A 27,535-nucleotide genomic window follows, 5' to 3' on the forward strand; every position below is an offset into this window, starting at 1 on the left:
TCGGTGCTGTTGGAGGAGCGGAAAGAGGAGGGGACGGCAGCCGGGACGGGACATGCCCCGCAAGAGGCCGTTCAGCGCTAAGCAGAAGAAGAAGCAGCTGCAGGACAAACGCGAGCGAAAGCGGCAGGGTGAGGAGGGGATCGGGAGGGGGGGCGGGGCACCTCTCTCTGTCTCCAAGAAACATCTGGATCATCTTCCTAGCTCCCCTTCCTCCTTAGAAGAATATGCAGGAGTGTCCTTTGCTCCTGGATCATCCCCATCGCTTCCTCCCCCTCGGATATCCCGTAACGTTTTGGAAAGGGGTTGTCCCTTTATCTCACGGTCATCCATAGGCGCCCATGGGGCGCTCTTCTTGAAGCATTGGTTAGTGGAGGGCGGGGAGAGAAATGTGACCTTTCCATTTCCTCCTTTTGGGGTGAAATGGAGAGAAAATCCTTTGTAGGCAACAATGCTTTCCCGAAAATATTTAGAAAGCACTTGATGTTCTCTCTTCTGGAAAATCTGAAGCTAAGGCTGATTTTCTAAGTGCCCCCCCCCAAAAAAAAAGAAAGATGGCCCAAATTTAACTAAGGTGTGACTGCTAGCGAAGCAGCAGCGTGTTCAGTGCAATTGCACAGAAACGTCAACTTTTTCTTGAAGCAGTTAACAACCCTTCATGACAAAATTCAGAGAATCCACCTCTTGAGCATTTTAGAAGAAGCAGCAATCCCCTTGGCTTCCAACTTTCCTCTTTTAGTCTCCGTCAAAATCAATCCAGGCCATCTTCCAAAATTTTTGCAGAATGACTTTTTCTTTGCCTCCTAAGCCATACTTGAAAGATAACAGTTTCTTTCTAAAGCTGGATTTCTTTGCCCTAATATCTGCAATGCAGTGGGTATTATATCACTCTCTTTTCCCCCCCACTTAAACTGCTTGTTAGAACTACTATTTATCTCATTGTTAGAGTCAACCTCTTTCCCAAAACTGAGGAGAAGAAATATATTTCAGACATGGGAAAAGAAACAGCACTTACCTCCAAAAATATATATGGGAGACCATACACATTCATTATATTCTACTTTTCATGTTTAATTTTATTTTCTTCCTAGTTATATTTTTTATTAAATATCTCCCAACCTCTCTCGATAAAGCTTTTAATTTTAGAAGAGAGGAGAATTAATATCAAAGAAAACGGGTATGGTGCTGTAATTAAAAAATGTATTAGAAATGTCCCTTTTGTGTCCATATGTCAGTGGAGTCATAAACACCCCCCCCCCAAGTAACCTTGGGCCAAGCATTTGAAAATAGACATATTTCATAGAGTTTTTGTGAGTCTGACAGCATGGGTGACGAGAGAAGTACTCAAAGTACCTTGAAAATGGGATGAGATAACAATGTAATAGAACAATACAGCAATCATAAGAATGGCATTTGTACTGGATGGGTTGTCATAAATCCAGGATTTTTATGTGGGCAGCAAGCCCGAATCTTGCTGGACAATGTGTCTGTTGCATGGAATTTTGTTTAGGATTGCAGTTTCTAGATTTCATGTGACGCATGTGTATGTTGCAAATCCCCGCCAAGCTAAGTGGGATCTATCTCCCAAGTGGCAGGAAGGAAAGCAGATGGGTTTACAGAATCAAGAGGTGTGTTGAGTCGTTCATGGCCTGTCGTGCATGACAAGTGTTCTGTGTGTAGTATGGTGGGTGGCCAATTGCACAAGCATATTCCATATTGTTCCTTATGATGCTTGATGGTGATGCATATGTGGGTCTAAGCTTTCATTCCTGAGTCAGATATTGCGTTAACTAATTTTTTTTCAGAGACAGGACTTTCTAACTACAGACAGACATGTGTGGGGCATCGATAAAAAAAATCACTTAACCATTCATAACAATATAATACAATCACTTCTGATCTCAGTATATTTAATAATAGCAGGAGTGATCCAGGCTGCCTGGTAGATTTTGTTAACTTTAACATCTTTGGAAGAGAGAGCAAAAGAGAAAGCCTGGAGCCTCTTTTGTAGTTGGATAAAGTAAACCAAGGACATTTTACAAAGGAGACTAATGCCTTTGCAATTAGGAGAAAGAGTGTAAATGGTTACTGGGCAGAACACTTTGAAAAAAGTTAAGCCTTCACTATGACAAAAGCTTTTGGAGGGTTATGAATTGTGTGCTAAAAGTACTGAAATAACACTGCAGGGAATTAAATGGGCAGCTGGCTGGGAGCAAAACTTTTGTCTGGCAGCTTCCAAACACAACAGAAACAGGGAAAGTAGGCGTGTGTCCTTTAACTGATGATCATAATAATCTCTTTTCTGTAGTACACCAGAGTCTAGCAAGTGCATCACATTCAATTCAAACGGTGCCAAGAACATGGTTTTTGGGCAGCTTTTCACAGCAGTGTCATTCCAGGGCAAATCAAAATAGATAAAAGTGTATAAAGTGACAATTCCGGTAATATAAAACCACAAATATTTTTCAAAGGAAAAACAGTCTATACCAGGGGTGTCAAACTGCCCATCTGTGGGCCGGATGCGTCATGCCGAAACCGCGCCCACCCCATTGCTAGCAATGGAAAAAAGTTGCGATGCGTCACGACACGTCACGTGACGTTGCACGTTTGACATTTCTGGTCTACGCAATATTTGCTTATTTCCAGCAAGGTTCATGTGAATGCTAGACAGTAGCCATCGAGAAGCCAGTCATTGCCAAATAACATGATATCTTGGCTAAAAGGCATTTGAATACACATAGATCTTCAGCCCTCTGAGAGAGCTGGAACTGTAGGCTGTAATTCATTCTAGTTTGAGAGCCACCCAGAGATGGCTACATCCCCAGTGCTTAACAGCTTTTTAGGTCACAGTAGCTAACAAGGGCATTGAAGGCAATCGGAGGAATTTGGGAGGGGTGTAAAGATGCAGGGGTATTTCCACAATTCAGAGCCAAAACTAGTTAACAGATATATTTAGAAGGATTCAGAAGGACACATTGCTCAACGTGGCCTTATATAATGCCATCATGATTAGGAGCTTTTGATAGTCCTGTATTACAGGGAATAGTGCCAGACTAGCTTTAGTCAAGCCCACAAAGTTAAGCAAGGTCAAGTGTAGCTTGCACAAGGAGGGGAGGCCACTAGGAAATCTCATAACTGAAAGCTAGACTGGGAAGTCACCCAAAAAACAAAACAAGGTAACCATTTCTAAATTATTACCCCCCTTCCCAAATGATGGGTTAGTCCTTGAAATGTCCAAGACGAGGATTTTCAAACATTTTCAGGCTGCAGAAGCCTGAAAAAAGATTACAAGAAAAGAAAAAAAGGAGGCAAAAACTCTAATGATGATGAACTTTTCTTTTTTAAGTCTCTTAGAAGAACCAGGTTTAAAAAGTCCTGCTCTAGGAGATGAACGCAACTTATAGGAGATTTTATTATCACATTTTCCTCATAAGAAGTATCCCTATCATACACCTGAATTTATTATTTTACATGTCTTTGCTGAAAAAGAGTTTACATTTCTTTGATGAGTCAATCTGCTTACATCAAGATTGCCAGAGTTTGCTTGATTTCTCAAAATGGGCATCCTGATTAAAAGAGAACATGGCAGTGTTTGAATTGTTTTAAAAAAACCCCAGTGATCTGAAAGAGCTGAGTTATTATTTAGAAGCAATCTTGGCTGACTGCTTTCTCTATAATTGTAGTTCCTGCAGCCAAGTTTTGCATTTGCAATCTAGGTGTTGAGAGTATTTCCATTCTCTCTTAGTGCACTTCTTTTTCATGGTATCACAACTTACTTGCTCATCTGTATGAAAATTTATTACCATAAAAGGTATATGTTTTTATGAACTGCAACTTTTCATCAGATGCATCTGTGCATCTGTCAAAGTAAGTTCCAGCTCACAAGAGCTTATGGCTTTTAATAAAAAAAAATACTATCTGTTAGTTGGAAAAGGTGCTACTAGCTCCTCCTGATTTTTTGCCATCGGGAGACTTTCTCCTACTTTGCCCATCTAAACAGAAGGAATCAGATCAGTGCTGTAAAACTGCAGACAATCACTAGGGGCAGAAGAGATACAGAAAAACCTCAACTCTTTGTTGCCATCTCCTGGCTATATGAAATTTTGCAAGCTAGATACTATAGGTAAAGGTAAAGGTTTCCCCGCACATGCGTGCTAGTCGTTTCCAACTCTAGGGGCCGGTGCTTATCTCCGTTTCAAAGCCAAAGAGCCAGCGCTTGTCCGAGGACGTCTCCGTGGTCATGTGGCCGGCATGACTAGACGCCAAAGGCGCACGGAGCACTGTTACCTTCCCACCGTAGTGGTCCCTATTTTTCTACTTGCATTTTTACGTGCTTTCGAACTGCTAGGTTGGCAGAAGCTGGGACGAGTAACAGCGCTCACTCTGTTACGCGGCACTCGGGATTCGACCTGCCAAACTGCTGACCATCTGATCGACAAGCTCAGCGTCCTAACCCACTGAGCCACCGTGTCCCTCTATACACTATAGTCTTCATCAATATGGAGTTTCTTTCCATCTATAGCTATCAGATTAATGCTTGAAGGCTCTTCTAATTGAACTGTTACCATCCTTTTTTTGTTGGTGACTTCAAATTAGTTGTGACTCTTGGCAACTGCCTAGACTAGTCTCTGCAGGGTTTTTTGGCGAGATTTTGGCAGTAGTTTGCCCTGGCATCCTTTCTAAGTCTAAGACACTGATTGGCTCAAGGTCACCCAGCTGACTTCGTCCCTAAGGTGGGATTAGAACTCACAGTCAGTTTCTTGCCTGGTGCCTTGACTACTACAACAAACTGGCTCTAGCCTTCCCTTGCAAATTTTAGCCAACAGGTAGTCCAGAAGAGAGTTGAATGTGATGGCTTCCTATAGTTCTTCTCACCTGTAAGTAAGACAAGTCTACATAATGTTGTTTGTAATATGTGGATGTCATCTTCTATTATTCTCCTTCGAAAGGGTAAAAACTGACCTGTTTGGACCATCTAGTTCCCCCCCCCACCATGTAGCAAAGTATCCATCAGTACTTTTTAAAGAATTTATAATTGGCTTCCAGTTGTCTTCCGGGTGAGATTCAAGGTGTTGGTAATGACCTACAAAGCCCTACATGGCATGGGTCCGGAATACCTCGGGGAGCACTTGCGGCCGGCGTCAACTTTCCTCCGCCCAGTACGCTCCCACAGAGAGGGCCTCCTCAGGGTGCCACCGGTCAAAGAATGCCGACTGGTGGCCCCCAGGGGGAGGGCGTTCTGTGTGGGCGCGCCGGATTTATGGAACCATCTTCCGGTTGAGCTCCGGATGGCGCCTGACCTCCGCTCCTTCCGGCGCGATCTCAAAACCCACCTTTTCGAACAAGCTGGCCTGGCCTGATGGGATGGGGTTGGGTTTTATTAATGTGTTTTAACCTACTTTTTTAATGTGTTTTAACTTATTGTAAGAGTTGTGGGCATTTTGTTTAATCTCTTTTAATTTTTGTATTTTGTCTTTTAACATGTACTGCCCTGTTCACCGCCCTGAGTCCTTCGGGAGAAGAGCGGTATACAAATAAAATTAATAAATAAATAAATAAAAAATAAATAAATAATCCTGCAAGTTATCCCCTTTTGTTGACTGTAAGGCCCCAAGAACCAAGAAAAACACATAGTTGCTTTTGAGCTGCTTCTTTTTATTGTTTTATTTATTTAATTACATTTTTATGCCGTCCCTCTTCCTGTAAGGTGACTCATTACTTACCTTTAAACAGAAATGCTTGCTGAACTACAAGCATTCCTTGACTTACAACCATTTGTTTAGTGACCATTCAAAGTTACAGTGGTCCTGCAAAAAGTAAATTACGGCCGTTTTTCACACTTACAACCATTGCAGCATCCTCGTGGATACATGATCAAAATCCAGGTGCTTGGCAACTAAGTTCATATTTATGATGGTTGCAGTGTTCCTGACAAGCAAAGTTAATGGGGAAGCCAGATTCACTTAGCAATCATGTTACTAACTTTAAAAAACTGAACAGTTGTGGCAAGAAAGATTGTAAAATGGGGCAAAACTCTCTTAACAACTGTCTCGGTTGTGGTTGTAAGCTGAGGACTACCTGAACTTGGAACACTAAAGATGTACTCTGGGAGTTGCTGGGGAAGAGCTTTCTTACAACCAAAGTATCTAAACTTTGCTGTCCCTTTGCCCTCTGGAATGCAATCGCTTCCTCCTGGGAATCCAGACTACACTCCACTTACATTAATGGCCATAATGGCTTTTCATCGTTAGCTTCTTTCTAAGCCTAAGGAACTTAGCTTGTTCTAACTGTCTTCAACTTTGTTGGAAATCTTTTTCACATACTTTCTTTTTCCTCTTGATTTTGTCTTAGCTTTGTTACTTAACAGCTTTCTTTTACTTTTACTCCACCATAGTAATTAGTATTTTTAAATGTGAGCAGTCTTTGTCTCTTCTTTTTGAGGAAAATCAAGTTAAAAACGCTTTTAAAATAAATACAGGAATTTATTTTATACAGGCTCGGGAATTCTGGGAGTTGAAGTCCACGAGTCATAAAAGAGCCAAGGTTGCCTACCCTTGGACTACTAGGCTATGCAGCTTGCACAAAACCAGAGCTGACGAAGACTGGTTGACTTTGAAAATCTGAAGAGTACAAAATAGCCTGCCCCTGTTCAGTAGTTGACCATAATGTCAAATGCAGTCACTATTGAAGAAAGCATGTGAGATAGACTAACTTTCTTTATTGTCTTTCCAGGCTTTCAGGATGGTGTGAGGTCAAGCTCAAACAGTCGGAGTGGCAGCCACGATCGACATGAGGAGCACACGGACACATCAGATAGCGAGTCTTTCTCTCTTCAGGTCCGCAAGCTCAACCAGCAGCCTCAGATCCGCAAGCCGGGTGAACGGGGCTATGATCCCAACAGGTAATACCCAGGATTAATGACTGAACAAGCTTTTAAGGCCACCTTCCTCAGCCTGCCACTCTCCATCATGAGGGTTAGCTATAAGGCAATTGGAGAGGAGCAGAATATGCCCAATCGTTGTGTTCTCTGATGAGGACTTGTTGTTGTTAGCTGCGAAGTCATGTCCGACCCATTGCGACCCTATGGACTACGTTCCTCCAGGCCTTCCTATCCTCTACCATCTTCTGGAGTCCATTTAAGCTCATGCCTACTGCTTCAGTGACACCATCTAGCCACCTCATTCTCTGTTGTCCCCTTCTTCTCTTGCCCTCAATCTTTCCCAGCATGAGGCTCTTTTCCAGTGAGTCCTTCCTTCTCATTAGGTGGCCAAAGTATTTGAGTTTTAGCTTCAGGATCTGGCCTTCTAAAGAGCAGTCAGGGTTGATTTCCTCTAGGACTGACCGGTTTGATCGCTTTGCAGTCCAAGGGACTCGCAGGAGTCTTCTCCAGCACCACAGTTCAAAGGCCTCAATTCTTTGGCGCTCAGCCTTTTTTATGGTCCAGCTTTCACTGCCATACATTGCAACTGGAAAGACCATAGCCTTGACTATACGCACTTTTGTTGACAGGGTGATGTCTCTGCTTTTTAGTGTGCTGTCTAGATTTGCCATGGCTTTCCTCCCCAGGAGCAAGCGTCTTTTAATTTCTTGGCTACAGTCCCCATCTGCAGTGATCTTGGAGCCTAGGAAAATAAAATCTGTCACTACCTCCATTTCTTCCCCATCTATTTGCCAGGAATTGAGAGGGCCGGATGCCATGATCTTGGTTTTCTTAATGTTAAGTTTCAACTGATGAGCACTACCTGCTTGAAAATCTTCACAGGCTTAGTTCTGCTGGTTGGAATTCCTGGAATCATCATTCCAACATATAGGGAGGACACCTAGTTACGGGAAGATGAAACCCCTGGGGCTTGTTTGCTTGATTTCTGAGGTTGTAACCATAAGAAACTGGTCTGGCATCCGTTGTTCAGTGTCAGAAAAGACCATTTTGATTTCCAGCTTCTAAATATTGGCTGAGACTTATCTCTGAAGTGATGATCAGACTTCATGATGCTGTTACCTTTTTATGGAATATTTTGCTTAGCTTTATTGTATTTTTATGATTGTGTCACTTAAGGTTCTTATGAAGTACCCATCTTATTTTTGTGTTTATGGTCTGAAAGCAACATGCTACTAAAATGGTATGTGTTTGTACTATTTAGAAACAGTGTCTCCTGTGTCTAACCTTTCACTGGTGAAATGACAAGTTTCAAGAGAATAAATTCATAAATAATAAGGCCAAACCTCTTATTGTTATTGGTGTGTTATAGGTCCAGTTCAAATGTGGTCCTTCCTTCAAGCATCAGCATGCCCAATATTATGTCCAAGGGATTGTGCAACTCCTTGTAATTATGAGCTAAGCAATGTTATCTAGTTCTGAGTTATAATGGAAGTTCCCTCTAGGGCACCCTCAGAATAACCCCTCCACTAGTCCCACATTACTATTTTCTCTACTGGTTAGATACCGGCTGCACTTTGAGCGGGAAAGCAGAGAGGAAGTGGAGCGGAGGAAAAAGATTTCCCGGGAGAAAATCTTGGAACCGGTGTCAGAAATCGAGACAGAAGTGGACATAGAAGATGTTTACAAGACCGGATCAGGTAGGTGAAGATGGTCAAGAAAAAACTTCTCGGTGGGTGAGTGAATCTGAAGGGCTTCCCTCGCCTTTCCTGGGCCTCTGAAGGTCTTGCTTCAGGCAGGAGATCTATTTGCGCCGAGGAGCTTTTAATTATCTGAAATGCATGAACGAGTCTGAAGATTCAGCACGAACATTCTGCTCCTCCGTCTTGTTTCTAAAAAACGCGGCATAAATCTCTTCCTGGGTTTTTCCAACAAATGGCCTGCTGGCAGGAAAAAAAAATGGAGCTCTAGTCCTAAGATAGCTGAAGGACAGCAAGTTGGGGAGGGCTGGTTTGGAGACAAGACACTGTTTTTGCCCAGTTGTGCTGATTCAGCTGAATCTCAGAGTCAGAATAGAGCTGGGAGGAACCTTAGAGGTCTTCTAGTCCAGCCCCCTCTCAAGCAGGAGACCCTATACTATTTCAGACAAGTGGCTGTCCAGTCTCTTTTTAAAAACCTCCAGTGATGGAGCGCCCACAACGTCTGAAGGTAAGCTGTTCTACTGGTTGATTGTCCTCACTGTTAGGAAGTTTCTCCTTAATTCCAGGTTGCTTCTCTCCTTGATTAGTTTCCCTCCATTGTTTCTTGACATGGCTTCTGGCGCTTTGGAAAATAAGTTGACCCCCCTCTTCTTTGTAGTAGCCCCGCAAATACTGGAGCGCTGCTATCATGTCCCCCCTAGTCCTTCTTTTCTCTAGACTGGCCAAACCCAAATCCTGCAACCGTTCTTCATATGCTTCAATCTCCAGGCTTTTAATCATCTTAATTGCTCTTCTCTGCACTTTTTCCAGAGCCTCAGCATCTTTTTTGTAATATGTTGACCAAAACTGGATGCAGTATTCCAGCTGTGGCTTTACTAAGGCTTTATAAATCGGTACTAATACTTCACGTGATTTTGATTCTATGCCTCTGCTTATACAACCAAAGACTGTATTAGCCTTTTTGGCTGCTGCTGCACGCTGCTGGCTAGTTAAAGTCTTGTATCATTTCCCATTCTTCATACAGGTAGTCCTTGACTTACAACTGCGACTGAGCCTCAAATTTCTGTTGCTAAGCGGGAAAGTTGTTAAGTGAGTTTTGCCCCATTTTATGACCTTTCTTGCCACAGCTGTTAAGTGAATCACTGCAGTAGTTAAGTTGGAAAGTGAATCTGGCTTCCCCATTGACTTTGCTTGTCTGAAGGTTGCAAAAGTTGAACACGTGACCCTGGGACACTGCAGCCATCATAAATACCAGCCAGTTACCAAGCGTCCGAATTTTGATCAAGTGACCATGAGGATGCTGCAACAGTTCTAAGTGTGGAAAACGGTCATAAATCACTTTTTTCAGTGCCATTGTACCTTCAAACATTCAGTAAATGAATAATTGTAAGTCGAGGACCACTTATATCCCCCTTCTTGTGTTAAGGTCTCTTCTTGCCCAGAACTCCCAAAACTAATTTAATGTCATTACTGTAATAATCACATAACTGCTATCAAGACACGCCTCATCCTTCTCTAACGTGGCTTGCATTGCCTGATTTTCAGAGGCAGTCTTAGAGAAGAAGGCGTGTAAGAGGAGGTTGTGTACATTTCTCCATTCAGAATATTTGTAACCTCTTAGGACTTGATTCTCACTTCCTTCATGAGGCTGGCAAGTTTTCCTGACGCTCCTTGTGTCTTTCTTTTTCCCCGATAGTACTTGATTTTCCTAAACGTCCCCCTTGGAATTACCAAATGAACAAGGATCAGTTGTTGGCCCAAGAGGAGAAATGTTTCCGGGAATATCTAGAGAATATCTATAGTACATTCCAGCCCAACCAGTTGAGTTACTTTGAGCACAATCTGGAGGTAAGCCTTGAAAGACCTAAGCTCTCATCACCCCCAGGCATCCCCTTTGAAGCCCCCAGAATGAAAATAAATACCCCCTCCCCCACTCCTGAAGGACTTACAAACCCACCTGGCTAAGGAGAGTGCCATATTCCTCATTGCTGCAGAGGGCCCAGACTGGGTGATCGCTATGCACACCTATGCACACCGGTCTGGGGATTGGTTGTCCCGGTGACTGCCTGGGCCCTCATCTCGTCGGTAGCGGTCCAGGCTTCTGGAGTTGTGGCAACTTGAGCTGAGCGTTTAAGGCCTCATGCCTTTCCTGACGCCATGTGGAGCTTGCTCGCAGCAGATTTTTTTTTTCTTTAAACAACACCGGGGTTCCCATGTGATTTGTGACTGTTAATTAGAGGAGGGAATTGTGCTTGATACTATATGCTAAGGGGAGGGGAATTCAGATTTTGGTTTCGCTTATGTACGTCCCGGTGCTATGCCACTCGAATAAAGATTCTTTAAGGTAAACAATGCCTCGAAGTTCTTTGAAGAGTTTCATCTGTCGGAACCATGACACCAGCTTTCTCATTTGGGGAAGAAAGATGTAAGGCCTCTCTATATTTAAACCTCAGAATGCAAGGCGTGACTGACTGAAGCTGCTTAATGTAGTCTCATTGAGTATAATGGACCCTGGAATTTCTGTGGCACATCGTAACAGTCGTAAGTTGAGGCACCCACGTGACCCGCCCAATTTTCTGACATTTTTTTTTGCAAAAGTTTTGAGAGTGAACATGGTGGTCGTTAAGTGAATGTTGCAGTTATTATCTGAATGCCGCAATTAAGAGAATGCCATGGTCATTAAGGGAACCCATTGGGCACAATGGGATCTTTTTTTTTTTTTTTGCTAGAAACTGGAAATATATGCTGGGTTCGGGCAAAGAATCATGGTAAATTATGATTACGTGACTGTGGGATGCTTCAAACAGTCCTAAATGCAGCCAGTTACTCAGTGCCTAAAATGTCATCGTGGAATTAGGTGGGGGGTAGGGGGATATGAGTCAGCCATAGGAATTTCAAATCTGAGTTGTAAATATCTTTTTGGCGGTGCAGGAGGTCGATTGTAATTTTGAATGGTTGCTAAGTGAGCGGTCTTAAGTCAAGGACTACTTGTATTTCAGCTATCCACCTGCCAGTGATGACATGGTACCGTGGCAAAACCTAAGAGGCTCCTTGGCAGGACACAGAGCCCTCTCTGGGTTGAAAAATGTTGTCCGCTTTTCTCTTTTGGGAGAGCTTTGAATCTCAGCTGTGAGAAAGCTGTATAATGTTTTCTTATGTGTAGGATACATAATTTAACTGTTTTATTTAGCTAACTGCATGCATGTTTTTTGGGAAAGCAGTGATCCCCAAAGCACAGAAACAGAGTGAAGCGATAACCAGGAATTAAAGACAGGAGAGAATGGAATAGGAGAGAAAATGTAACTACATTTAATTTATACCAACACTATTTGCTGCACCTCTCACTATGGGGGGGGAGTATTGGGATAGCAATGTAGAAATAAATACATAAGTATTTTCTCCTGTCACTAAAATTAATTCACCTTTTTTCTATGTCCAGGGTATATTTTTCAGTTTCTCTACCAGAAGCTATAGTATATTGTGCACCAGATAATGGGAAAATCTCATGGTCTTTGCGTGACCCTTGGATATTCGGATTTTGGCTTTTTTTTCCATAGATGAACACAGTGTTATGACACATTAACAAAATGCTAGTAAAATGCATACATGACAGGGCACACATGCCAAATTTTTGGTATGCCTGTGCTGATTCTGCCCCTTAAAAAGATAACCATGTACATCTTCACAAACCATGTGCCCTAGATTCAGTTCCCTTAATTTACAGTTGTCAAAGGCTGTCCATCAATCCTGATAGCGCATGCCTTTGGAGGAGGGGCATGGGTTTGGGGAATATCTGTTCTTGTATTTGTAGATGCTTCAAAAAAAAACCTGTACACTTTGAGGACTAGGATTGATTGGGTAATATTAATTATATGGCCCCAAGAAGAAAAGTTGAAAGGGCCACAAAATCTGTGGGATCCTTGGTACTCTCTGAACTTAGTTGCTTTTTTGCAGATGTTTCATTACATGACTAGGTAATATCATCAGTGCTAGAAGTGGGGGCAGGTGAGAGGTTTGCTTCCTGTTTATATACTAGTGGCTGTCAGTGTTGGTGGGAATGTTGTTGTTGGTCCTTTGATTAGGCTGTTGTTTACAACTGGATTGTTTGCCTGAGTTGATAGTTCATTAATTGGGGAACTTCTAGAACTGATGATGTTACCTAGTTGGGTAATGAAACTGTTCTGTTCCAGCCTACGACCAGCCCTGTTTGAATGTCAGGGACAACCCCTTTTTATAATCAATAGGATGGAAAACACCCAACCAAGTTTATTTACAAAGGGTTCAAACAAAAGTTAAATGAAAAGTTCAAGAGTTAAACCAAAAGTTCAAACAAGAATTAACAAGAATAACAGACCAGGACTCTAGCAGAAGATCTTCAAATGGTTGCCTTCAGCAACCAGCACCTCCCACACCTTCCCCTTTTATCAGCAGTCTCAAGGCGTGGCTTCTCATTGCCTTCTCCCAAGTTGCCTCATTGCCTTCCTCTGTTCTGCTCTGCTAGATTGCCTCCTGCTCCTAGCGTCCCTGAACAGAGCCAGCTGTGGATTGTCTTCTTCCAATCCCACGGCTGAGTCTGAGGAGGAACAAGATGGGAGGGGCCAGGCTGAGAGTCCTGCAGTGCATCAGAACCTCCCTCTGACACCAAAGGCTCTCCAAACCCCTCCTCCTCTTCAGAATCATCCGACCCAGCTGCCGGAACCACAGGCTGACGCTGAATCACAACAGAAACGTCTTCAAGAAAACAACCAAGCTTAGAGAGCACCAAGGACCCCACAGTTCAAACCTGAGTTACAAATATTCTCTTCTGTTAGCAACACAAAGTCTGATCAGGGGTGATGTGACTGGCTCATTAGGAAAAGATAAATTCTGTAGAAGACTTTTTTTTAATGTTCTGATTTCTTTTCTAGACATGGAGGCAGCTATGGCGTGTATTGGAGATGTCAGACATTGTGTTGCTTATTACAGACATTCGGCACCCGGTGAGAATCCTATTGATGACCATTGCAGTTTTTTGCTCTGCAGGAGTTATAGAGTGGCATGGAAGAATCAGATGTTGGCATTCTATTTGCCTTTCTATTTACTTCTGTAGTTGTTAATTCACATGCTATTTATTCATCCAGGCTTTAAAGATCTGGAGATGCTTGATCATTCATCCTGCCCCAATCGACCGAGTTCTTTCTCTTTTAAATGATGGAATGAAGAAGGCTTTATTGACAAAGAGACAGTAGACAGTATTAGGGACACCTAATAGCAGAAAACAGCCCTCTGGCATAACATTTATCTATATACTGCTAAAGCTCTCGTGTCTGTAATCTTTAACTGGGCAAAATGCTGCATCATAGAGCAAAACCTTTTCAACCAAGATATCTCAAATGGGCTGACTTACAGAACGCACCCAAAATCTGGGACCATAACTTGAAATGTAGCAAATTTTATAAAACGTTTTATGACATTAAGAATGATCATAAAGTAAAATGTCGTAAAATATTTCCTACAGTCAGCTCCTGATGTTTGGCTGTGCTATACAGTTGAACAAGAGCTATTTTCAAGGCAGGTACATCTCTGCCTTGAATACAAATCTCCCTGAATTTTAAAGAACTTTCCTAATACTTTAGAAGTTCTGCCACTATTGAAGGCATTGAAGAATCCGGTAAGAGAATATTTGTAAAAGGATGACCTAATAACCCAATGCGTTATGGGTTGTCTAATTGAAATTAAAACCAGAGAAGTTTAGAAATGTTGTTGGATTGCAACATCAGTCAGACTCAAGAAGACAAATGGTCAATGATGAGAGCCAGTTTGGTCTATTGGTTAAGGCACCAGGTTAGAAGGTGGGGGGGGGCATGTGTTCAAGTCCCATCTTTGCCACGAAAGCCAGCTGGTGATCTTGAGGCAATCACTCTCTTTCAGCCCAGCCCACCTCACAGGGTTGTTGTGGGGAAAACAGAAGAAGGAAGGCATGTTGGATATTTCACTGCCTTGAGTTATTTGTAAAAATAAAAAAAGGAAAAAGGAAATCACTGTTTCCAGGCACTGTTCTAGAGAAGCGTAGGTTTAAATTACTAACTACAGCTAACGAGCCACATTTGTGTTCATGTTAACATGTGGGATTCTAATTTTCCACAATGCCTAGACAGGCATGTCAAACTGCCAGCCCATGGGCCGCATGTGTCACGCTGAAACCGTGCCCACCCCATTTCTGGCAGTGGGGAAAAAGTCGCGATACGTCGCAACACGTCATGTGACGTCGCAAGTTTGACATGCCTGGCCCAGAAAATTAAAATCAGGACGATGTTTTATTTTTCTAAATTTCCCCATTATATATATTTTTTTCTTTTTCTCAAACCTTTCTCGTTCAGGTCATCAGCTTCTCTCCAGCTCTCTATGAGTTTGTCACCAAGCAGATGAAGAAAAACCTCATCTTAGTACTGAACAAGATTGATTTAGCCCCACCAGCCCTGGTGGTGGCCTGGAAGCATTATTTCAAGAGCCGGTTCCCTGAGATCCACGTGATCTGTTTCACTTCTTACCCACAGCAAGACCAAGATCCCAGTGCGGGTATTTTGTGAAATATATTCATAAACTTTCACATCTATCACTGGATGTTCACGTTTCAATGTAGTTCTGTGTTGGTTGAGCTATCATAGGCTTAGCATAGCACCGTATGCTATGAGAGAAATAGCAGAATTATCAATTGGTTTGTTTTCATCTCTTTTTTTCTTATAAGAAAAAGATTGTAGGGGAAAGTATGTAGAAAAAGTCCTCATCCCTTGGCCAAATTTGAGGTGTTTGTTACTTTGGTCTCTAAAAACAATGAACTCCCTCGAGTTGAAGTGCAATGTTCAGGACGCCTTCTTTGCAAAAATACACATAGTCCTCAACTTATGACTGATTGCTTGGAGACTGCTGTTAGTTACAACAGACCTCCCTAGAGCTACTTATGCCCCAATTTCAAAGCTCCAACCACCACTCCCCTCCACCCCCCCACAGTCACATGATCGCATTTTGGTCACTTGGCAGTTGGCTCGTATTTATGGCTGTGTGCAGCATTCAATGCTCATGTTACTGCAATTTGGGACTTTTTTTTGTCAGAAATTAGCATTTCCTGTTTCTGGCAAAAAGCACCCATTAAGCACAGCAGCTTTGCTCAACTACCGTATTTGCTTAACTGCCTCAAAAAAGGTCATAAAATTAGACACAGTCACATGGTGACTCCTTTTACAATTGCCGTGACTTATGACCTTAATTCCAGGCTCAATTATATTTATATTTATATATGGAAGTGGTTTGCCTTCAACTTCCTCTGGAATATTCCTTTAACTACATTCTGAGATTTCTTAGGTTCCGTGGTGGTGCAGTGGTTAGAATGCAGCATTGCAGGCTGACTCCCTGCTCACTGCCAGGAGTTCGATCCTGACCGGCTCAAGGTTGACTCAGTCTCCCATCCTTCCGAGGTCGATAAAATGAGGACCCAGATTGTTGGGGACAGTATGCTGACTCTGTAAACCACTTAGAGAAGGCTGTAAAAGCACTGTGAAGTGGTACATAAGTTTAAGTGCTACCGATATTTCTCTTCTTGACCAGCCAGTGTCATGGAAGTACTACTCTGTTTCCCCAAAAATAAGACACGGTCTTTGTTTTGCCTCCAAAAGAGGCACCAGGTCTTATTTTCGAAGAAGGCCTTACCTCACCTCCGCACCGACAGCCACACCCAGCTGGTCCACTTCTTCTGGGGCCAAAGTTCTGCAGCTACATTCGGGCCTGCATTTTGCAGTCAGGTCTTTCCAGAAGGCCTAAGCAGCCGAATACTGAGCTATGGAATCAATCCATAGCTTAGTGTTCGGCTGCTGAGGTCTTGCAGAACCAACCTATAGATTGAATCCATAGCTTGGTTCTTGGCTGCACAGGCCTTCCGGAAAACCCTGTGACTGAGAAATGCAAGCCTGGCTGCAGAAGAGGCCTCAGAATTAGAAGTGGGCCAGCGAGGAGAGGCCTGGCTGCAAGGTAAGTGGGTGCAGAGCATGTGGGACAGCTCCACACACCCCACCCCCAATCTAGCTTGATTTTAGGTGTGTGCCTTGCCCCAAAACTAGGGCTTATTTTGGGGATAGGGCTTACATTAGGCCCACCCCCAAAAATCAAGCTAGCGCTTATTGCTGTAGGCCTTACTTTCGAGGAAACAATGTCAATAAGTTAACATTGATGTGAGGACAAGCAACAGGATTTATTGAAATATTTTGGACCTCTTATGTTCTGGCCAGTATTGAGAAGAACTGGGCAGTCAACAATGTAAACCAATATCAAGATCATTCTTATCAATAATAATTTATTACATTTATATACTACCCAACTCCCAGGAACTCTGAGTGGTTTGTGGCCTTGATTCCTCCCCTATTCACTACCTCATGTGTCATGGATATTATCCAACTTTTGGCTTCAAATCTCGACCTGGAATCTTCTGCCTTTTTTTCCCCCTTGCAGTGTTTAAGAAACGTCGGAAGCGTCGGAAGGGGTGGAGCACAGCTATGGGCCCCAATCAGCTCCTGAGCTCCTGCGAGGCAATCACCACTGGCAAAGGTGTGACTGCTCTTACATTTTGGCTGGATGTGTTTTGACATGGGATGTAATTGCTCCTAAAAATCAGAGCCATTGTGGTTCACTTTGGGGCTAGCAAGCAAAAGTACCAGAAGTTGGTGCAAATAAGCTATTTTCTTTGCCTTGAAACCCAGCCACTTTGATTCAGTTGACTAAAGAATAAGCTCTGGCTTAGCTTATATATTCAGAAGGGTTCTCCAGTTTGTCAGTAAATTTGGAGTAAAATGGTTTCAACAAGGTCACATAACAAGCAAACAAACAAATACAAGCATGCATTCCAATTTCCTTCATTTAATTTGACACATACATTGGGCAACAAATTGCACATTTTAATTTTGTTTATTTTTTTAACCCCTTTATATTTTTATAAACAACTTGAGGCAGTAGAACATACCTAATACTCCTTCCTCCTCCTATTTTCCCCACAACAACAGCTTTGTGAGGTGAGTTGGGCTGAGAGAGGGAGCAACTGGCCCAGCTGGCTTTCACACCTAAGGTAGCACTAGAAATCCCAGTCTCCTGGTTTCTAGGCCAGCACCTTAACTACTAGACCAAACTGGCTCTCATTTGTTTATTTATGTCTAGATTTATCTCTCACCTTCTCACACTTTTTGCACAATTCAAGGCACTGCACATAGCAGGTCTCCTATGAGGTGGTTTGGGGTGACAGACAAGGACAATGGCCAACTAGCTGGCTTCATGCCTACGGCAGGACTGGAACTCACTGTCTCCTGGTTTTTAATCCAGCACTTTCACCTCCACTACACTTAAGTGGCTGGTCATTTCTGCTATTATTGTAATTTCCCCTTTCTTTTTCACAGTGGACTTGAGTAGCTGGAAGGAGAAGATTGAGCGGGATGCTGCTGGTGCTGGCCTGCCGCTGGATGACTCTGAGGAAGAGGAGGAAGATGACCGAAGTACAACCGTGCTGGTGGAGCATCAGACAGATGTAGCTATGGAGGGTGGTGGAGTCTCCCAGGAACTCTACAAAGATGGAATCTTGACAGTCGGCTGCATAGGTGAGTTAGCCTTCAAAGCTACCCAGCAGGATAATGTCCTGGAGAGAGCAGAGTATTTCCAGGACTACTTCAAGGCTTGGTGAAATTACTACCCAGGTGCTGAAGAAGGACATGGACTAAGTCAGGTCCAGACCTGCACACAAAACACAAAGCTAGCTGTGTATTACTGACAGGGCAATCCTGTACATATGTATTTGGAAGCAGAGGTAGTCCTCTACTTAGGGCCAAAATGGAGCCCCAGAATTTCAGTTGTATGTTGTTGTGGCTGTAAGTTGAATCACCACATGACCGGGCTTGAATGTATGATTATTTTTATGATAGTCAGAAAGCAACGTAGCATGGTTGTTAAGTGAATCGCATGGTTGTTAAGTGAGCCATCTGGTCATCAAACAAACCCAGCATATCCAATGGATGTTTTTGCATTTTGTTGCCAGAAAACATTGCAAGTCATGGTCATGTGGGTGCAGAACATGGCAACCGGTTGTCAGTGCAAGTCGGTTGCCAAGTACCCACAACATGATCACATGATGCGGGGGTGGGGGTGGGGGTGGTTGCCATTACAACTTGAGGATGGGTCATAAGTAGTTTTTTTATAAAGTCTGCTGTAACTTCAAATGGCCATTGAACGACCAGTTGTATGTTGAGAACTACAGTCCCTCTAATGCAGGGGTCTTCAAACTTGGCCCTTTTATGACTTGTGGACTTCAACTCCCAGAATTCCTCAGCCAGCGTGCCTGGCTGAGGAATTCTGGGAGTTGAAGTCCACAAGTCATAAAAGGGCCAAGTTTGAAGACCCCTGCTCTAATGCCTACTGTATTTACAGGACTTATTTTAAAGTAAACAAATTTCGGATGGCAGTCTAAGGAACTAGCTAAAGTGTTGGGTTCCTTTTGGTGGGATTTGGGTTCAGGTTCTCCCTTGTTCATGGATCTCTTGGCTGAAAGTTGCAGCCAGCTTTTTCTCTTTGACCTAATTAATTTCATAGAATGATTATGACGATTTCCACCCTAAGCCCTTCACAAGGAAAGGTGAGATCAAACGAGTGTAGCAAAACCTCAATTTAATGGACTCCTATTTAGTAATGGCAGACATAACTTCTGTCTAGACATTCCCCCACCTCTAGAATACTGTAATACCCATGTTCATTGCACTTAAAGTAGTCCAGGCAAGATGTTCAGGAAATAAACAAAAGAAAAACGCTAAATTTCTTATTTGCACCATTTTGCATAATTTGCAGTATGATATCATGATGCAAATGACATTGATTTACGTCATGGCTTTCAGACGCAAATCAAGCAGAATGACACACTTTGCTATTTTGCATAATTTGTGTCATGACACCATTATGCAGATTGATTTGAATTTCATAGTCTCGTATTTAATGGACATTTGGGATGAATGGGCACTTCTTCCCCCAGAACAGCCCATTAAATCCAAGTTTTCTTTAATAACAGCTAAAAATCTGGAATGCAGCACATCATTATAACTTGCTGATTAGAGGTGCTAAATATAGCCACTGTAGTTTCGCCTCGGTTCTTGGCTAAGGTTTTGAATGGATGAAAAAAATAACTTGGCGATAGTTTAGTTCAGGAGTCTCTGAACTTGGCAACTTTAAGGCAAGGCTGGTTGAGGAATTCTGGGAGTTGAAGTCCACAAGTCTTAACATTGCCAAATTTGGAGACCCCGGGGCTTAATTGGTATAGATCAGGGATCTTCAAACTTGTCCCTTTTATGACTTGTGGACTTCAACTCCCAGAATTCGTCAGCCAGCGTGCCTAGCTGAGAAATTCTGGGAGTTGAAGTCCTCAAGTCATAAAAGGGCCAAGTTTGAAGAGCCCTGGTATAGATGGAAGTTGCCCCATGCAGACTGAAAAAAAGAAGGAAGCTGATTCCTGCTATATCAGTTTGTTATAATAAATAAGAAAGGTAGTTGAGATAGACTACCTGTCCCAATGTTTGGTTTCATGGAAAAACTGGAGGGTCCCCCAAGCAAACCGTTCATGGCAACAGCTTTGATTAATGGTGGAGATAATGTAAGGTAAAGGTAAAGGTTCCCCCGCACATGCGTGCTAGTCATTTCCGACTCTAGGGGCCGGTGCTCATCTCCATTTCAAAGCCAAAGAGCCAGCGCTTGTCCGAGGACATCTCCGTGGTCATGTGGCCGGCATGACTAGACGCCAAAGGCGCACGGAACGCTGTTACCTTCCCACCGTAGTGGTCCCTATTTTTCTACTTGCATTTTTACGTGCTTTCGAACTGCTAGGTTGGCAGAAGCTGGGACGAGTAACAGGCGCTCACTCTGTTACACGGCACTCGGGATTCGACCCGCCAAACTGCCGACCATCTGATCGACAAGCTCAGCGTCTTAACCCACTGAGCCACTGCGTCCCTACGGAGATAATGAGAAGAGCCATTTTGATTTTGCCCTTCCCTTTCCACCTCCCTACAGGCTTTCCCAACGTGGGCAAGTCCTCCCTTATCAATGGACTGGTGGGCCGCAAAGTGGTGAGCGTCTCCCGCACTCCCGGTCATACTAAGTATTTCCAGACCTACTTCCTTACACCCACGGTCAAGTTGTGTGATTGTCCAGGGCTCATCTTCCCGTCTGTTGTTGACAGGAAACAGCAGGTAAGACTTGGAAAAGGGAAAAAGTTGGTAAAGGTTTCCTGTCCAGCATGAATAGCCCTTGGGATGTAATTGAATATAAATGTGAACTGTGATGTCAAACTCCAGTGCTGTGGGAATACATGTGCAAAAGATTGTGGCTAGCTGCATAAAGGACTAAACATAGAAAGTTTTCTTATACTGTAAATAGCTGGACTATTATTCTGTGTCTCTGCAGTAGGACCTCTCTAAGTCTCCAGAAAAGAATTTCTCCAACCTCACCTTGAACTGACTTTTCTTCCAACTCATGGTGCAAAATGCAAGATAGTGAGAATTTTAAGTGATTTCTCTAGGGCTTATTCACATGCAGGCATTATAACTGTGAGTTCATCTATTCTTCGATCACTCAGCCTCTTCTGGTAGGGAGTATCGTTAACGCAGTGTATCTCCGATCTGGCTGTGGAAAGGTTAGATTTAATTCCGAAAAGATAATAATAATAATAATAATAATAATAAATAATAATAATAATAATAATAATAATAATAATAATAATAAATAATAATAATAATTTTATTTGTATACCGCCCTTCTCCCGAAGGACTCAGGGCGGTGAACAGGGCAATACATGTTAAAAGACAAGAATACAAAAATTAAAAGAGATTAAACAAGATGCCCAAGAACTATAACAATAAGTTAAAATACATAAAAAGCAATAAAACCCAAACCCATCACCCATCAGGCCAGGCCGGCTTGTTCGAACAGGTAGGTCTTTAGATCGTGCCGGAAGGAGCGAAGGTCGGGCGCCATCCGGAGCTCAACCGGAAGATGCTTTGACATTTGCAGAGGTACAATCGTATCATTACCTGCAACTCTGTAAAGTTACCATGTCTTTTCTTGGGCTTCCCTCAATCTTCAATATTTCAAAGAATTGCAGACGGTCGCTTTGCTGACGTTTTTGTGAGCTTTGAAGCATCTTTCTTCGAAGCATCTTTCCAGTTAGCCCTACTCTGCTAACTGGAAAATCTGTTTGTTTCCTATACTAGTGTAGTGCTGTGATGAAAATTGCAATTGAAGGCAATTATTATTATTTATTTGTACCTTGCCTTTATTATTTTTACAAATAGCTTAAGCTGGTGAACATATCCAGTGCATCTTCTCCTATTTTCCCCACAACAATCCTGTGAGATGAATTAGGCTAAGAAAGAGAGTGACTCTGTGCTTTTCTGACTCCTTGACTGTGGGCCAAGGAAAAATAAATGAGTGGGCTTTAAATCTGAAAAAGCCCACTTACATTGCTGGTGCCTCTGGATCTGACTGATGAACATATGTGTGTGAATCAACTGGAAAAAGCTTAAAAGACAGATGGAAGGTCTCAAGTACCAAGGCTTGTGCAACCACCAGCATCCCTTTCAGCTCAGGAAGGCTTATGTAAGGCTACTTCAGTATGTTTCTTATTGAGACAGACTACTAGGGGGTAGGCAGGGAAATTATAATAGAAAAACATCATGTTCCATGATGATTACAGAAGAACGTCCCTTCGCTTGTTAAAAATCAATTCTCTGCCCACCAGGCTGCACTGCCGCAGGGCAGGGAATGTTTCCTGGCTGCAGAAGATGAGACAACCAGATGCCCTTTGATGAGAGTACCGCAAGCCCAAATCTCCTGTATTGGAGCATCTGCTAAAACAATGAAAAATCAGACTGAAGGAGAGACTTTTGTTTCTGAGCTTCTGTTATGCAATTCAGGGGCGGTAGTTGGAAATAATACGAGATGACTCAGTGTTGCTGAGAGATGTGTCTTGGGCTGCAGGAGACGATGTTTGGAGCTAGATTTGTGTCTTTTGTCAAAAAAAACAAAACACCAAAAACCCACCTCCCTCCTTTCCTCCAGTTTTTTTTTTAGCCTACTGTTGTGACTCAGGGCCAGCCGGTGGGTCCGACAGCCGGGTCCGATGTATCGGAGGACTCAGATGTGGGGGAGGAGGGAAACGAACCGGCTGATGATGATTTGGAGGCTTTGCAGAGTCCTCAGCCGGGGACCTCTTCTCAGCTGTGTGAGCCCGAGAGTGCGGAGGATGATGACCCACAGCTGGCCCTGTTCAAGGACGCCCGACGTAGGAGGCAGACGAGCAGGGACAAACAAAGAAAGACTATGGGACTCCTCGGGAGGAGGCACAGGGAGACCACGCCCTGAGCTCTCTATAAAAGAAGTGTTTGGGGAGGGGCTAGTTGCTGAAAGCAACTTTTTCGTTTGAGAAGACAAGCTCTTGTGTTTTGTTATCTGTGTAATTAAACCTTGGCAGAAGCCTTTTAGCCTTGGACGCTTTCCAGACTCGTCTCTTAATTAGGGGTTGGGAGGAGAGGGCTGGTTCAGAACACCTACCAATAGCAACCCCTGGCAAGCAACAAATCCTTTTCTTTTGTTTAATTTTCAGATATTGGCTGGTATCTACCCTATTTCCCAGATCCAGGAGCCCTATACTTCTGTGGGGTACCTGGCTAGCCGGATTCCGGTGCAGGCCTTGCTCAAGCTGCGGCATCCTGACGCCGAACACGGCAAGGCCGAACCCCCTTGGTGTGCCTGGGATGTATGTGAAGGTAAGAGTGCTGAAGCAATGTCTCCAGCTGAGTTGGATGTTCAATGTGGTTCTTAACCCGCTACCTCCTCTTCTCTCTCTTTTCAGCCTGGGCTGAGAAACGAGGTTACAAGACAGCCAAAGGAGCCCGGAACGATGTTTACCGAGCAGCTAACAGTCTTCTACGCCTCGCAGTCGACGGGCGGCTCTGTGTCTGTATGCGGCCTCCAGGCTACACGTCACACAAAGGTCTCTGACCAGAAGCCCCTGTAGCAGTTTCTCCACCACTTCCACAGGGAAGTGGGGAATCTTGGCAGTGGAACAGCTCGCCTCCAGAAACCGTGGTGCGCTCCATCACTGGAGGTTTTCAAGAAGAGACTGGAAGGTCACTTCTCTGAGATGGTATAGGTCCGTGGTGGCGAACCCATGGCACACGTGCCACAGGTGGCACGCAGAGCCCTCTCTGTGGGGATGCGCACCATTGCCCCAGTCCTAGGATTTCAGCTGGGTTTTATAAAACCTTTTTGCTTTAGGCCTCTGCCGCCGTGTGCAAAAAAAAAGGTTCAATCAATCAATTTCAACTTCTCGTGGGGAAAAAAAAAGATCTTGCCAAGTTGGAATTGATTGATTGAACTTTTTAGTCCCACGTAGTCTGCCATTACCACCGCAGCCACGCCCACCAAATGGGCCACGCCCACCCAGCACCCAACGATACATAAGTGGGTTTTGGGTTGCAGTTTGGGCACCCGGTCTCTAAAAGGTTCGCCATCACTGGTATAGGTTCTCCTTGAGCAGGGGCTGGACTAGAAGACCTCCAAGATCCCTTCCAGCTCTATTCTATTCAGTCTCTAGCCTGGTGGTCTTCAGATAGATGGGACCTCTGTGGTTCTCAATGAATCCAGCATGTTTCACAAGTTTCCAGGCTGGAGAAAAGTGGTCGAGGGAAATAGGCAGGCGTTATGAAGGACTCACGCCTAGCTGGCCAGGAATCACGCGTAATTGCTGGAAAGGATGACCATATCCTGATAAATTCCCACGTGCTTTTCTCAATACCAGTAGTCCTTGACTTACGGGCACAGTTGAGCCCAGAATAACCATTGCTAAACAAATCAGTTGTTGAGTGAATTTTGCTCCATTTTTTTGCCTCCTCCCCCCCAACAGTTGTTAAGTGAATCACGAGGCTCTTAAACAAATCTGGCTTCCCGCATTAACTTTGCTTGTTGAAAGCCGGCCGATGAGGTTGCAAAAGGGGATCACATGACCCTGGGAAAATGCAGTTGTCGTAAATACATGCCAGTCACCAAGCACCTGAATTTGGATCAGGTGACCACGGGGTTGCTGCAATGGTCATAACTGAAAAATGGCCGTAAGCCGTATTTTTTCAGTGCCTTTCAGTAGTCGTGAAACGAACGGTTGTAAAAGGTGAAGAAAGTCCGTTCTCCGAGCTTGTGGGTTGGTTTCTTACCTGGCTAGGTAACATCTTCAGCAGAGTTTAAGGGATGTCAGCATCAGTGTTCTTCTGTTTGTGAGGGCTTCGGGGGTGGGTGTGTCAAGTGAGGGTCTTGTGATGGGTCAGGTGTGAGTCATCAGTGAGAGGCTTGTGATGGGGACATTCCGTCAGGCCAGGGTCATTGGGAGGTGAACTGCTGGTGGGCGGGGGGGGGAGGGGGGCTTGCATGAGTTGGTGGAGGGTCGGTGCCGTCTCCGGTTGGCTATGCAATTGATTTGGATCCTGAGGGGTTCGTAGGCTGCTTGTAGGTCGACGTGTCTGTTGATGGGATTTATTTATTTATTTAATTTTTATACCGCCCTTCTCCCGAAGGACTCAGGGCGGTGTACAGGGCAATACAATAAAATACAATATATAAAAATTAAAAAATATTAAATACAACAGCCCAATTCAATAAATTAATACAAAAGCGTTAAAATACCCCTAAACCCATCAGACCAGGCCGGCTTGTTCAAATAAATATGTTTTTAGGTCACGTCGGAAGGAGCGAAGGTCGGGAGCCGTCCGGAGCTCCACCGGTAAACGGTTCCAAAGGTCTGGCGCACCCACAGAGAACGCCCTCCCCCTGGGGGCCGCCAGTCGACACTCTTTGACCGACGGCACCCTAAGGAGGCCCTCTCTGTGGGAGCGCACTGGACGAAGGGAAGTTGATGCCGGCAGCAGGTGCTCCCGTAAGTAACCCGGACCCATGCCATTTAGGGCTTTATAGGTCGTAACCATCACTTTGAATCTTTTGGGATTGCTTGTTGGAGCGCCCGGCTTTGATGAACTCGCAAGCGTGGCAGGTGGTCGCTTGGCCAATGAGTCAAACTGGTGTTGTTTGGTGTCGGTCCTACGCCCAAACGACACACATTCACCATGAATGGTTGTAAGTTGAGGACTACCTGTACAGGCATCAAGTCCTATTTCACGTCCGTTAAAGATGTGAGCAGCATGATGCTTAGCTGCCAAGCGTGAAGGAGATCCATGTGCAAGCAATGGGAATGTCTTCATGGAATTCCTCCATCTCTGTTTTCTGAATGTTGATCCTTACGTACGGGTGGCCATGATTTGAGCCATGCTAGCGAACTCTGAGAAATGAATATTGAAAGTGAACATAAAGTGGAATTTAAATTGAGCCCAAAATGTATGTTGCTTAATGAGACGGTTGTTAAAGTGAATTTTGCCCCATTTTACAACCTTTGTTGCCACAGAGCCTTGGTGGAGCAGTGGGCTAATGCCTCCTTAAGTAACACCAGCTGCCTGCAATTAGTGCAGGTTCGCATCCCACCAGGCTCAAGGTTGACTCAGCCTTCCATCCTTCCGAGGTAGGTAAAATGAGGACCCAGATTGTTGGGGGCAATTAAGCTGACTTTGTAATAATGCCGCTTGGGGTGTGTGTGAAAGCCCTAAGAAGCAGGCATATATATATAGAATGAAGGCTACTGCTAAGCTTGTAAGCCGCCCTGAGTCTTCGGAGAAGGGCGGGATATAAATGGAATTTTTTTAAAAAAAGTTGTTAAGTGAATCACTGCAGCTGTTAGCGTTACTAACACAGTTGTTAAGCGAATCTGGTTTCCCCATTGTCGTTGCTTGTCAGAAGGTCGCAAAAGGTGATCACATCATCCCGGTACGCTGCAACGGTCATAAATATGAGTCAGTTGCCAAGCGTCTGAATTTTGATCATGTGACCGCTGGGATGCGGCAACAGTTGTGTGAAAAATGGTCGCAAGTCACTTTTTCCAGTAATGTTGTCACTTTGAACCGTCATTAAATGAGCTGTTGCATGTCGAGGACTACCTGTATTATTTTACGTGTACTTCAACTTCTGGACTATGCCAGCGTTGAAGATGGCACACAGCGATCAAAGGGGAACTAAGAGTAAAACTAGTGCAATGGAAGCCAAAATTAGAATCAGCTGTCGAAGTAATGAACAATTAAATGCTTGGCAAAAGATGTTGTTTTGACATCTTCCTACCTGCTGGGAATATTAGAAGCGTATTGTGCACAATGACTTCTGCACCATATTAGCATAAACATTGTAACTGCGGCTCAGCGTTTTTCCGCAGCAGAAAGCGTCTCTTTTTACAGACTCCTTCCTGTAAGGAGTCCAGAAGATGGCAGTGTCTTCTGGACTCTTCACAAAATTGATCAGGCTTTGCTAGAAGTGGTGGCTGAGGCCAGAAGACGGCCTAAGACTGTCCCCAGCGGTGGACGCTTTGCTTCTCACGCCTCCATTTTGTTCTCTCTGCAGCCATGTGGGAGCATCACCCCGAGACGGTTGAGATGGCAGCTTTGCAGGAGGTTCACCGCCGAGACGGGAAAGGCAGCTCTGCCGAGGAAAACGAAGGAGAGGAAGAAGAGGAGGATGAAATCTCCAGCTCGGGAGAGGAGGAGGACGAAGAGAAAGACCGGGATGCTGATGAAGAAGGCGAAGAGGAAGAGGAGCCCCTCTCGGCCCCCAAGAGTGGGCCCAGCCAGCCGGCCCCTCCCAAGAAAGGAAAGTTACCGACCCAGAACTTGTTTGCTTTGCTTGGGGAGGATGAATGTTAGTAGCTTCCCCTTTTGGACTAAGGGATGGGCGATAGATTTGCCCAGCCCAACCCAGCCGCCCTCCCCGCTGTGCATTCCCCAGCTCCGGAGCGGTGTATCAATAAAGGTGATGTTTATTTCCTGGC

The 27,535-nt window shown here is 44.1% G+C and overlaps 2 protein-coding genes across 3 annotated transcripts in view; both read left to right on the top strand.

The window, feature by feature from the left end:
* Nucleotides 1–27,535, top strand: part of LOC308663573 (cholinesterase-like) — a gene marked incomplete at its 5' end in the record, with an annotated part of 476,398 nt that overhangs the window by 95,429 nt on the left and 353,434 nt on the right. The window lies entirely within an intron of this gene.
* On the top strand, nt 1–27,535 carry GNL1 (G protein nucleolar 1 (putative)). 2 transcript variants are annotated; one of them, XR_014025440.1, is made up of 13 exons: nt 1–128; nt 6,730–6,898; nt 8,438–8,574; nt 10,271–10,422; nt 13,482–13,553; nt 14,934–15,132; nt 17,056–17,151; nt 17,991–18,188; nt 20,638–20,816; nt 23,228–23,390; nt 23,477–23,617; nt 25,350–25,549; nt 27,112–27,237. XR_014025440.1 is itself a non-coding variant. In XM_081320106.1 (12 exons), exons 1-12 carry the CDS (start codon nt 53–55, stop codon nt 27,408–27,410), a joined length of 1,881 nt encoding a protein of 626 aa, XP_081176232.1. In that variant the 5' UTR covers nt 1–52; the 3' UTR covers nt 27,411–27,535. The 2 variants fall into 2 exon arrangements, 1 of the variants encoding a protein (XP_081176232.1); XM_081320106.1 differs by lacking the exon at nt 25,350–25,549 and having other exon boundaries at nt 27,112–27,535.

Source organism: Vipera berus, assembly GCF_964194415.1.
Source record: "Vipera berus genome assembly, chromosome: 2".
Classification (NCBI taxonomy): domain Eukaryota; kingdom Metazoa; phylum Chordata; class Lepidosauria; order Squamata; family Viperidae; genus Vipera; species Vipera berus.